We start from the raw sequence: 12,502 nt of genomic DNA, 5'->3' as shown, positions 1-12,502 counted from the left end.
TTAGCATTTTGATTCCCACCAACTCTTTCATTCTGTGTGCAACCGAGTCTCTTGAGCTGGTTTATGTGTCCATCCATCCATTTTGTTACACCCTTGTCCCTAGTGGGGTCAGGAGGGGTGCTGGTGCGTATCTCCAGCAAGATATTTGGGGCGACCATCACAGGGCAACCATACACGCACACATCCATACCTAAGGAGAATTTAGAGAAATCAATTAACCTAACAGTCATGCTTTTGGACTGTGGGAAGAAGCCGGAGTACTTTTCTACCGAGAGAGAAACCGGCGGAAAGATCCCGCGCCGGGAATCAAACCCAGGACCTGTTGCATGCTCAAACTTTGAGTTTGAGTAATTCTTATTTCTGTCTCAAATTAGGATGCATATAGTTCAACTGAATCAGGAATGATTTTCCACGGTATAGTGACCAATAACGCTACACTCTTTAAAGAAGGAAAGAAACTGGAATGTTGGAAAGTTTATTTGAACAGTCCAAGGGAAAACAACAGTGTTAATATGAAACACTGAGCTGCAGTGTGTTAGGAGAGAAGAACTGAAGTGTAAATTTAAAAAACAAAATCTAACCCAGAGAGCTTAATACTCAGAGCAACTGTCTTTCTGAGGTTGCCTCATTACATTGATCTCAGGGTGTTCTACAAAAATACAAAAAGCATTAAGTAAAAACATACATGAGTGTTGCTACAGAGGAACAGAAAGCTAACAGGAACAGGCAGCTTCTTCCTGTCTTTAACGCTTTTATTTCAGCTAGCGTGAACATTTGCTTCATGCTTTGCTCTTGTCTGAGCTCTCCTGCTCTGCTCCCTCTCCTCCGCTCCTGAAACGCCGGTGAAGCTCAGATGACAGCACCGAGCAGCAGGATTTCTGGGGAACAGCAGAGGAGCCGTAAAGAACAGGAGCACCACATGACCCCACCCCGCTGCGTGAGTCTCTCTGCCTACCTTCCCATCTTTAGCTCGGCTGCGGGCCCTGGACACGAGCTCGAGAAGGGCCAGGAGCAGCCCCACGCCCAGGCCCAGTCCAAGCAGCAGGAAGAGGCCGCACAGGTCGTAGGGCTTCAGCGCGTCCGATGCGTGTGTCTCATCAGAGCCCACGCAGCTGCTGGCCCACCACTTCTCCCGCAGGTGCGTTAGCTCCCCCGACTCACTGAGCTGGAGGATGGCGATGGTCAAGTTCTTCACCAGCGGAGAACCTAGTGGGGTAAGAAGTGGGGAGGAATGAGAGGAGCTGGCGTTTGTCTCCAGAGGTCACTCCAGAGGTCAAAGGTCGGGTACGCCCCGGGCCGATCGCCAGTCCATCCCGAAACAGCTGCTTCTGATTAGATTCGGTTTTTCATTTCAGAAGAATTAAAACATCATGAAGGGCTGTCTGCAAAGATAAACTGAAGAGGCTGAGAATGTGGTGTGAAGTAGCCAAAGTGACTTGCCGTGTAAAAGTTGCTGTATATATAAAATGTTCTGTGAATGCCATCCACTGGAAGGTTTTCAAACGGTGACCCCTGCAGCACGGCTCCCAACTGGAACCGAAGCTTTCATGATTGTGGAGAAGATGATTTAATTGGAAATTGATTTGATTAATCAAGCTTAATTAATTAAGCTTTTTAATATTTATTTCTAAATGTATTTGAGAGATATTTTTAAATATATATATCATTTTTAAGTTACTCTCATTTCACTTGCGTAAGATTATTTAACACTCAAGCCTGTTGTAATTTTTACCATAACAAGTTACGGTATAATAGAGTTTACTTACCCACCTCAGCTCACAATAGCATCCTGCCACATGCATATTAATATCAATTCTAATTACAGCTTCATCTGATTCAATCTGTGATGTGATTGAACAGGAATACGTTTTCTGTTCTTCGCTCAGCAGTGTGGAAGAAGCAGCAGTGCAATGTGATGCTGACAGATGTCAGACGCCTCACCCCGAGGCGCGGCGATGCTGTATGACCTCATGGAGATGACCTCCTGGGCCCGGGTCAGCTTGCAGTACCGAGCCACTGCCAAGTCCAGGGACACGGCTTCCCCGATGAAGGCGAAGCGCCCCTCCTGAGCCAGGCGAACCCCCTCCTGCATGGTGGACACGTAGCTCTTTTTGCGCTCCATGTGCTGGTGGATGCGGCGGTACGCGGGGTAGATGGAATTCTGGAGAAACAAAAACGAGTCATTTCATGTGGTCAGCCAGTTAAAAGGCTTCGGATCCGCTGGCGGACGCTGTGTGTGTGTGGGATGGGGGTGGGGGGGTCTCTGTGCCTTGAAGAAGAGCATGGTGGAGCCGTTCTCCACTGTTCCGTAGTCGATCGTGTCCTGGTTGGCCAGCTCCTCGAAGCTGGTGATGGATGTGTGCTTGCTCTTGTTGCGCAACACCGAGTTGAAGTTGACAAAGTAGCAGGCGAGCAGCAGCACCGCAAATATCCACCAGATGGCGCCAACGACCCGCCCAGACAGAGCTTTAGGGTGAGGGCCGGCACCTGCGGGGACAAAAGACGGGATCAGCTCTCCGCAATCCAGCTGCTAAAAGCAGCAGTGCTTAGAGTTGGAAAAAAAAGGTTTATGTTTATCATGGGAATGTTGCGTTTTTCTAAATCTGCTTTGACATCACAACACCACTGGCTCTAATGCCACACAGGCAAGCAGCCAGAGGGAAGGAAGAGTGAAACTCCCCCTCAAACATGCAAGGGAACTTTATCGCACAGAGCAGTCTGGCTGTCAACACGTTGCTTCATAAAATAGGAGCTGTGAAGAAAGCGTCACTTTTAGTTTTGTGGAGAACAGAGCAGAGGATCGAGAGACTGGGGGTGAGAACCACGGAGAACGTGGAGATAAAAACGGAACCTTCTGGGTTCTGAAGCTGTGCAGTAATGAATTCAAACGGCTCACAGGATGTGGACAAGCAAAGCAAAACTGAGGAGAATTTGAAGATTTTTTTTTTCACCAGTCCCTATTTAAGATCTGATAAAAGCTGCGTTTTAAAACCGACTGGTACAAATTTTCTTGTTAAAAAAAAAAAAGCAACAAAATTTAGTGTTGATAATATCTGTAAGGATTCCATAGGGATGTTAAAGGGTTACAGTTTGTTTTACAGAAAACAATCTATCATGGTAAGATGTGAGGATCAGAAGATGTTTTTTTCTTAAATTTTTTAAAATTTTTATCAAGGCATCGCAGAATTTTGAGAAAGATGTGACTAAAAAGACAGCCAGCAGAGGGCGTGGCTGCTCCTGCGTCTGCGTCTGCATAATGTCCAGTGTTACCTTGCAGGGTCAGCGCTCCTGTGATGTACCAGAAACTGTGCAGCAGAGTAAAACTGTGCTCGTCTGCTTCTGGGTCGGCCCACTCCATGGGGCTGATTCTGAGAGGGGAAACATGGCGGGCGGTGTGGTTAGAGGGGCCGAAATCTAAACCGTTCATATTCATGTTGCTTGGAGAAAACAATTCAATTCCTGTTTTGAATCCATTAAAGTTACAGAGAAATGTTTCTTCTACATTGTTGGGATTTGCATGTGTGAGTTTACATTTTGGTTCTGCTCAGATAAGCAGAAGACAATGAATAAATGGACAGACAAACAGACAGAAGGATGGAGGGACGGAGGGGAGCAACCAGATAGCTGAATACTCGCTGATCTGTCTTTTTTCTCATTTTATGTTTGTCTTCTGCTTAAATCTAACATTCTGAAGTGAGATATTTTTAAAAAGTCATTCCCTAGTTTTTGTTCTGTACAGCCGGCACACTCAGACAGGTGGCGTGTGTTTTAACTGCCCGGTTATCTCTAGTCCAGAGTGTTTCTTGGGTGAAATGCATCTTGTCGTAGACACTCATGGTTCTGGTGAAGCTGGGGGGTAGAAAGGTCAGACCTGATAAAATCTCGGCAGGCTTTCCTATCTGAGGCCGAGCAGCTGCTGAATCACTCACACATACAGTCCATCACCCTCCTGATGGAGCATTTGGAGGAGAGGAAGAGAAGGTTTGTTTCGCTGAAGACCCTCAGAAAATACCGTGTCTGCTCTGCCTCCCTCTGCAGCTGTTTGGCTGTTTGCTCTCCAGGTTAGATCTTTCTGTTTTTCTCTTCCTGAAGTCGGTACTCAGCTGCTTTGTCTTGCTGATGCTTCAAGGCAGATTAGTGGCTTTCTACTCAAAAAGCTGCTTCACCTCTCCTCCATATGCCGTCTCTCCCTCCCACCTGATTATTCTGACCACAGCGGTGTTGTCTGGGCCCAGCGGTGGGTGGAGGGTTCTGTCAGCTAACTTGTGTGAGTCTGGTGCTGGATGCTGAGCTGGAGCTACGCCAGACTGCTGTCTATAAGCAGCAGTCTGCTGCACCAGCCACTCGGAGCGGCCGAATCTGTTCGCTCTGTGGGTGAACTAATGCAGGCCCAGATCTGCTGCTGACTGTGTGACTCTGCACCACTTCTTAAAGCACTACATGATGGTAGGTGTAAAGTGATACTTACACCCATTCCGGTTGTCTGTGGATTTTAGGGAGGTTGCAGTAAAACAATGTTCAAACACAAGAACAATGAGGTTCTGTCTCTTTTTAAGCTAAATAGAACAAACTCTATTGTAGAAGCCTAAATTCAGTTTTAGTTCATTCAGACCTTTAGGATAAATTATGTTTAAATTCCTTATGATAATTTGTTTATTTGGATAAAAATGATTACTAGTTAAATCTCTATGGCATACTAATTTGTTACATTGGCTAGAGAGAGTTAGTTGGGCAGCTGGAGTGAAGCCACACAGTTTTTTGACCTCTCTCTTTAGACTCTCATTCGTCTCTTTAGTTTACTCTTTACTATTTCTGTGGAAAAGTAACATTTGAACCGTTTTTATTTTTGAAGTAAAGCGTTAAACTCTATCAAGAGGATCCAGTCTGTTTTTTTTTTGTCGTTTCGTCATCAAATGGACCGAAGGGGAAAGACGGAGAGCGTCAAGCTTATGGCTTTGTTATTTAGGAAACTACATCTATGTTACAGTTATGTATTTAAATGTCTCCATATCTCCTTTTAAATTGATTGGTCAAGGTGACATTAGAAGTGCCAATTGGCGTTCTTTTACTTTTGGCTAGGAATGATACAAAAATTCAATAAATGCATCATAAGGAAACATACGCCGGTATTTCACTCATGTTTTTTTTTTTTTTTTCCTTTTTTGTTGTTCAGACTGTATTTCATTGGATTCTGATGTTATTGTATAAATAATGGCTGTTTATTACTTTTTCAATTTGTTTTGTAACTTTAAATAATCAATTGTATAATGAATGTCTGGAACAACCGGGCAGTACGTCCCTCCCAGAGGCTTCTGTGGAACATAACTCTATTGTATTTGTGGAAAATTGGCCTGTTCAGATTTTAATTTTTTTCATACCTGAAATATTTCACAGGAAATCCAGCTCGGGAAGTTGAAATACCAAGACACAATTCTACTTGACAAACCAAAGGATCCATAAGGGGCATTCATTTTCCTTAGCCCTGACTGGCTGGATACCCAAGAGAGGAAATTAGGAAGTGTGCAGATGTTAAACTCCGAGTTGGCACTACGATAGTTTCTATTGTGTGTGTATTAATGCTTATTAATGTATTCATTAACTCATTATGTGCTTTGAAGTATTAAAATAGCGGCATGAAGTAAAACATTCCCACTTGTTTGTGAAAAGTTTAGCCTCACCAGAAACATTTTTGTTCATTACAATGCAGAGTATTTTTATTTTTATGAACATTGCATTTTTTGTTTCTTTGTTTTTAGGCTGTGGCCTTCATCGTTCAGTTAATAGGCAAGAAATGGAGATGTGAGAGAAGGGGAAGACGTGATTGAGGCTTGTGTATGTGCCGAGTACGCTCTACCACCGCGCACCCGAACATTTTCGAAGCTGAAATCAGAAATGATGTTTGGAGCGTTCTGTTTTGGAGTTGAACTCACCTGCCCACCAAGAACACACAGAGTCCTGTTAGCAGGAAAGCAATGAGAACACCGACCCACATCTCTGTGGAGAACGGGGACAGCAGGCTGAAGGAGTGGTCCTCAGAGTCAGCGCTTTTACGCATGATGAAGCTGAGTCCAGTTTGGATGAAGGGCGTGGTCATGTCCACGAAGCGTTCTCTGACAGCAGTGACGGTCAACGGGGCCACGGCCAGATCAGCCTCCTGGTAGAGATTGCAGCAACAAGGAGAGTCACAATTTCAGGACAGGAGGCACGTCATGTCAGCTGAAGCTCCCCAACGTTCTCTCAGTCCACAATCAACCAAACGTTTCATACTTTAACAGTAATAATAGTTGATTGTAGCCTGAATCGAGAAGAACTGTCTACTATGCAGCTCTGCTCAATGAGATTCCTCCCATTGAACTGGATTTCTCAGGTTCACAGGTTGCCTTTCATCCTGACCAATCAGCAAACAGAAAGAGGAGTTGTAAACGATTTCCAAACTGTTTAAGAATTTTAGACTTCCTAATTTCAGTTTGCCAAACTACAACCGTAGACGCACATTGGAGGAATATTTCAAATATTAAGCAGTTCAAGTTGGAGCAAGAGGAATGTTTAAAACATTTTATTCCTGGTAAAGATATTGTAGTTGTACTCCCCATGGGGTTGTTTCTGGTAACATTGAACCGGCACATTACATACATCATGAACAAGCATTAAAGATTGGGTAACATTTAAGATTTCAACAGAGTCCCGCCTCCAGCAATCTATTGTTTCTCGATAGTCGAGGGTCCAGACTCTCAGATCAAAATAAAGCGCAGAACATGGGGCTGATTATTACCAGGTTGGAGAAGAAATCATTGAGGGACGATGGTGGCTCAGGACATGAGAGTTCAACCTGTAACCAGTGAGTTGCTGGTTTGAACCCCCACCCATTTCAGTCTATTATTTATCAATACAAATATGGAACCCCCCGCCCCCCAAAAAAACAAACAAAAAAAAACATTAAAAAAATGCTTCTGTCTGTTGAGTTGAAAAATAATGTTTGTTATGAGAACAGGTTACACAAATATGTATCGCTACTGAAATGTGCTTGTCCAACAATTATTTCAACCCACTGCACACACAAAAGCACACAGTATCCCACAGAAACATGGTCATTCGGTGCATCCACATTTTATACAATGGATGATGTGAAACCAAGTTACAAGGACCGGTTGAAAAAAAGGAGGGACTTAGACTTAGAATCCCTGCGGTGGAGGACAGGTCAACCCTGGGGGTCGTTGTTCCCATGCAGTGTTGTTTCCCGTAAAACACCTGTTGTGTTTTAATCTTTATCCATGTATCCGTTCCTCATCGAAGCCAAGGCTTCCATACTTTCCCATCATTTTGACATCTTTAACTTACCCCCCTGATTACTTCTCCAATCATGCCGTTCCAGTTCCCAGATGAGTCCATGGCTCCATACCTGCCGTCCTTCACCGGGTGGACGTTGTACTTGAAGCCCAGCTTCTTGGACAGCTCTGAGATCAGGTCAATGCAGTAGCCCTCCAACTGGGAGCCTCTGCTCATGGCGTATGGGTCATCCTGGGAAAACGGAACAAGTTGTATGAGGCGGATCACTGTGGAAAAGCAGGTCATAACACGGTGCTAAGAGAATGGAATGTGAATGGATGAAACATGAAAAGTAAAACAGAGAAATACTTATCTCTGAATAAATGTTAGTTCCATGTAGGTAATAATCTGAATCAAATGGGGATTTTTTTTTCTTCGCATGTTCTGTCTAAATAAATATAATGACACTAACGACCTCAAGCCTTTTATTGTAAATACTTCATTGATTGAACAAAAGTGTTGCAGTGTCTTTATGACCCGTCACCATTTCTATGTCTGAGGTAGTCATGCTGTGTTTAATGCTGCTCATGTGGGACATAAGAGGTGCATATGAGTCATGTATTCCTGTATACCTTTATACATATTAACATTTGAGGCATCCATTGCAAATGTTAAGGTGCTCAAACTTTAACATTTAGCATAGTAGAACTTTCCAACTCAAAATTAGAACCTAAGGTGCTTTTCTAGTTGAGTTTTTAAAATTGATTCTCAAGTCTTGAATAGAGCCTTTGACTCTGCATAACACAGCCACGTAATGTTGAAACAACATAACTTATAGCAATATATTTAACTGTATCTGGGTTAGTTTCTATCACATTAAGTGTGTGGTGCTCTACAATCCTGTTGGTAAAAGTGTAGTTGGATGCCGCCTAAGCTTTATGTCATGTTTATTTAACCTGATTATGGCGTTTACAAGTTCTAAAACCTGAGGTGTGAATATTGTGCTCAGTCACTATCAGGCTACAAACACTGCAGAAAAAATGTCATGCATAACTTTGAGGTCAGGACTGATGAGGAACCTCAGACTTTCCAGATTGGAATTGTAGGCTTAGGAGATATTCCAGATGATCATTTCCTGAATTGCAATTAGACATCCCAAATTCCAGAGGCATTTCCTGTTTTATCGCTGGGAAAACATGTTTTTGCCACAAACTGCCACACATTCCCATGGTGTTTATATTTGCTTTGTTTGAACAGATGAATCTGGAACCTTCATGGACCTGGTGCAGCTCCACACGTCTCTACATATATTTACTGATTTCTTCTCATCTTGTCTTGAAGCGTTGTCTTAAAATGCATGCACAGATGTGTCTCCAACTGAGAATTAACCTATAGGAAACTTACAATGCTGTGACATCATCATCGAGCTTTCCTAAACCGTTTTAAAAAAACATAGTAATCCCAATGAACGTAAACCTTTATGTTTGAATTTTGAATTAAGACCTCTAGAGTAACGTCAACATTTTTTACATAACCAACATAAATTTACTTAATTAACCCAAATTATTCCAGGCTGTGATGTCATTCTCGACAGAATCGAGTCCTGACTTTAAAAGAAGCAACTTTTGTGCCTCCTCCAGGCATTCATGCTCAATGAAAGGTGGAGAGCAAGGATACCTTTATAGTGGTGATGGATAACTCCTTGGCATCTGGAATGAGAGAGACAAAGGCAACAGGGTGGAGTTGTGATGAAGAAGCATGGCAATGCGATTGTACATAAACATATGCAGACAATGAAAGGATTTAGAGTTGCCACTTGTTCGGCTGATGGCTAATGAAGCAGCTTGTCGCTTTGAGCCGCATCATGTTCTCCTCAGAGCCACAGCGGTAAGTTAGCCAAACGGCCCCCGCAGAACAATGGCGGTTTTGTTGGAGGTTGTTTTGCAGGAGATTTCAGAAAGCAGCTCCATGCTGAGCGGAGGGCTGAGAGGTATAATGAGGGGGTTGACCAGCCCCCCTATGAGGGGATCAGATTGTGAACCCATCCTTTTCGGGCCCCTGTGTAATCAGAGCAAGGGACGGGGGAGAGGAGGCGGCGGGGGCGCAAACCCAGCCATTTGTTTTTGTTGCTCATGTCACTCCTAGTTGTTTGCATTTTGCCATAACTGACCAATGGTGATACGGCGTGTCCAGCAGGACCTAACATGTGCTGCCAGGGTCGGTCAGAGACGGGAGCGGAGGTGCCAGGGGAGCGGGGCCTTTCAGAGCTGCATGCCGTAACAAAGGCGGCTTGGCTTGATCTCACAAAGCCCATGACACTCCGTCAGCCTCCTCCGGAGAGGATGGCAGGACGGAAAATCTGCCGAGATGCCTGAGACATCCGGTCCGGTCGGGTCCAGTCCGGTCCTGTCTGCCGCTGACCCCCTCCACCTAGGGTTAATTGATTCATCGCAGCGTGGCAGCAGCCCCTCCACTGGTGAGAAACAGGACTCTGCCACAGTGGACGCTGCCCCCTCTGTGCTTTGATGGGACTCCAGCAGTCCAGTACAGCCAGTGGGGTAAAGGCTGAGATTGATTTGGGAGCGTGACCCTTCCTCATGGGTCAGCCAGAGCAGGCTGGCACAGATTCAGGCATCAAGTGTGCAGAAATATGACTGCAGGAGGAAGTGATGTCACTGACTCTGTGAGAAAACTACCAGGCAGAAAACGCTAGCTGCAAGACAGGCGTTAAAGGAGAGTTTACTTAAAGCTTTTATCGTATAGAGTGGCAGCATTGATGAAAGAAATGTATTTAAAGGGATACATTTTAAAGGAAATTTTCCTTTCATTAAAACTTTTCAAGATTCTAAAGTTCTGCAGTTTGCTTAGATGGCAGCAAGTCAGTGGATCACATGCTTATTTATAAAGCACTTAAATGCAGAAATATTTATGAAATTAGAAATAATTTAAAACAGAATCATGTTGATTATTTTTGAGCCAATTAACAGACAGGAAATAATTGTAGCCCAAGGACAAAATATCTGCTGACCACCCCTTTTAGTTTATTTCAGTGGACGTATAATAAAGCACATATTTACTATAACCAGCAATCTTGAGCAGCACGTACACAAGGTTGATTGGCAGTGCTAAGACCCTCCTCCTGGCTCTGATTGGCTGATTCTGACTGAGCGGTGTAATTCTGTTGGTGGCAGTAGGACCACAGGGAGCAGGTGGATTTTTCAAAGATGATCTGCCTCATATTATATTGTCATGACATAGTGATTTAACAAATATGTTCCTATATTTAACAAATACGTAAAAAAAACAAAAACAAAACATTCTTCCAAACATTACCTACTGCAACTTTAACAGAAACTGTAAATGTGTGTTATGTTTTTGTTATGGCTAAAATATCATTATTCATCATTCAGTGAATGAGGTAGAGGTAGTCAGAGAAGAATTACCTCATCATAATGGGAAGACGTGCGGTAGAGGTCCATTTTGTTTTTCAGTTACTCGAGTAAATGTAACTCGTAGTTACTCCTCCTCAGATTTCAAACAGGAGGAGTCTCTCAGAGCCCGTTTTATTTCAGCTGTAAACAGAAACGTTTGGCGTTCTGCTCTGATAAACAGGCGAAGCGTTGACACCAACTAGCAACTGGGTTTTCATTATGTTCCCCAACATAGAAAACCCATCTATCCCAACCACTCCAGGTGATAATAATCGACCTTCTCTCCTCCCGCTTCAAGACAAACAGATTTTTCCCCCTCAGATCTGATGGGTGAAGTGGAGTTTTTCTCACCTGCAGTGTGGCTCCACGCAGTCATGGCGCTCACACAAACCAAAGCCAAAACCGCTCTCATGTTCCCACAGAGCTGGAAAGAATAGGATAATGACTACGGCTGGGTCTCACAATAATTAATGAAAACCACTTCTGTGGCTAAATGCCTTCGCATGGAGCTACAAAGGAGACCTCTTACCTAATTCCTGCCAGATGAAAAGTGGGGAGTTCTGTATGAGGAGAAATTCCAGGTCCTGTCGGAGGCGTGTGGGAGGAACTGGGTGCAGCAGAAAGCAGTTTGGGGGTTTATATGGTGGGTCCAAAGAGGGAGGAGATCAGACCCAGGACCAGAGGAAGCTGAGTCTGAGAGAGATGAGGAGGAGGTGCCTCCACATGTGTGCAGGCAGACTGTTAACAGTTTTGACCAGAATATTATTGCACTACTATTGCCGTGTTGATCTGTGCTACACACATTTTGGGATTATTAGGTTTGAAATGTCAGTCACTACATGTGGGCTTTGGAAGGTTACGTAACACAGTCTGAAGTCGTCAGGGAGTGGGTGTGTGTGTGTGTGGAGGTGCTGGAAAGTTCAGGAGCCCACCACTCCTGGAGAGGGAGTGTGTTGCAATGGGTCCTGGTGGAGCAACAAAATCTGCAGATGGGAGGAAGATCAAACTCCCCCATCCTCATCTCCAAGACTGAACACAGAAAAGCCCCTGAATAAACATTTCAACTGAATGAAAGTCAAGAGGAGAACAGCTTGCTCTAGCTTTCAACTCACTGGGCTAAATTACAATCCAACCTAAGAAGTTCAGCTTCCTTCCAGTTCTCCAACCCCAGGTCTAACAGTTTGCTGCATTATTTGCCGAAGACCTTTTTTTTTTTGGAAGAGAATCTACCAAATCTGTCCTACAGCTTATGCTTACAAACTGATTTATTTGCTCAGAGCCTCTGAGAACAGGCAGTGGTTTCAGCCTGAGAGCAGAAAGTGCATTCACTCCGAGACAAAAACATTCTGTCAGGGTTGAAGTGCTAGACGGGGCCTTGAGGTTTCGGTTGAGAGGCCGAGTCGTGCCAAATTGTCCAGATAAATACGGCTTTAAGAGGGGCTCGGTGGTTTTCCTGGAATCCTAATGAAGCCGTCTTTTGTGCTTGTGAGCTGGCAGGAGCAGAGTCTGTGGCTCTAAAACAAGCATGTCGTGCTTCACAAAGTCCTACGGATCTGAAGAAGGCCTGGCAGAGTCCGGCAGTGCACTGGAGGTGGCCGTCAGCTTTTCACACCACCAACTGGACAATGGATGAAGCTCTGAGTGACAAACCAGTGTCCTGAGAAAGCGAGGAGGGGCTGAGCGGAGTCTGTCCGGATTTCAAGACTCGGGAGAGAGGAGACGATTTGAAATTCTGTTCATCAGAACTCCAGCGTCAGTTCAAAGGTTTGTTGGACTTCTTTGATAACTTATACAGCGTCCCCAGA

At 44.2% G+C, this 12,502-nt stretch overlaps 1 protein-coding gene across 1 annotated transcript; it reads right to left on the bottom strand.

Annotated features, from left to right (window-relative positions):
* Window positions 1-459: 459 nt before the first annotated feature.
* LOC114142153 (probable glutamate receptor) lies at window positions 460-11,402 on the bottom strand. Its single transcript, XM_028013279.1, has 10 exons — window positions 11,227-11,402; window positions 11,049-11,121; window positions 8,944-8,975; window positions 7,339-7,518; window positions 5,931-6,154; window positions 3,271-3,368; window positions 2,270-2,487; window positions 1,942-2,161; window positions 956-1,206; window positions 460-878 (listed from the first exon to the last, which is right to left on the bottom strand). The coding sequence occupies exons 2-10, from the start codon at window positions 11,107-11,109 to the stop codon at window positions 780-782; spliced, it is 1,383 nt and encodes a 460-aa protein (XP_027869080.1). The 5' UTR covers window positions 11,110-11,121; window positions 11,227-11,402; the 3' UTR covers window positions 460-779.
* Between the last annotated feature and the right edge of the window lie 1,100 nt (window positions 11,403-12,502).

This window comes from Xiphophorus couchianus, chromosome 1 (assembly GCF_001444195.1).
Source record: "Xiphophorus couchianus chromosome 1, X_couchianus-1.0, whole genome shotgun sequence".
Lineage (NCBI taxonomy): Eukaryota > Metazoa > Chordata > Actinopteri > Cyprinodontiformes > Poeciliidae > Xiphophorus > Xiphophorus couchianus.
This window is presented reverse-complemented; position numbering and strand designations above follow the sequence as displayed.

Bases quoted from the DNA above. Each gene is read 5' to 3' on its own strand.
- LOC114142153 (XM_028013279.1), bottom strand. From the start codon at position 11,109: ATGAGAGCGGTTTTGGCTTTGGTTTGTGTGAGCGCCATGACTGCGTGG. The intron at 7,519-8,943 runs GTATCCTTGCTC...CCGTTTTCCCAG, and splicing joins TATCCATCACCACTATAAAG to GATGACCCATACGCCATGAG. The intron at 2,162-2,269 runs GCACAGAGACCC...TTGTTTCTCCAG, and splicing joins CCACCATGCTCTTCTTCAAG to AATTCCATCTACCCCGCGTA.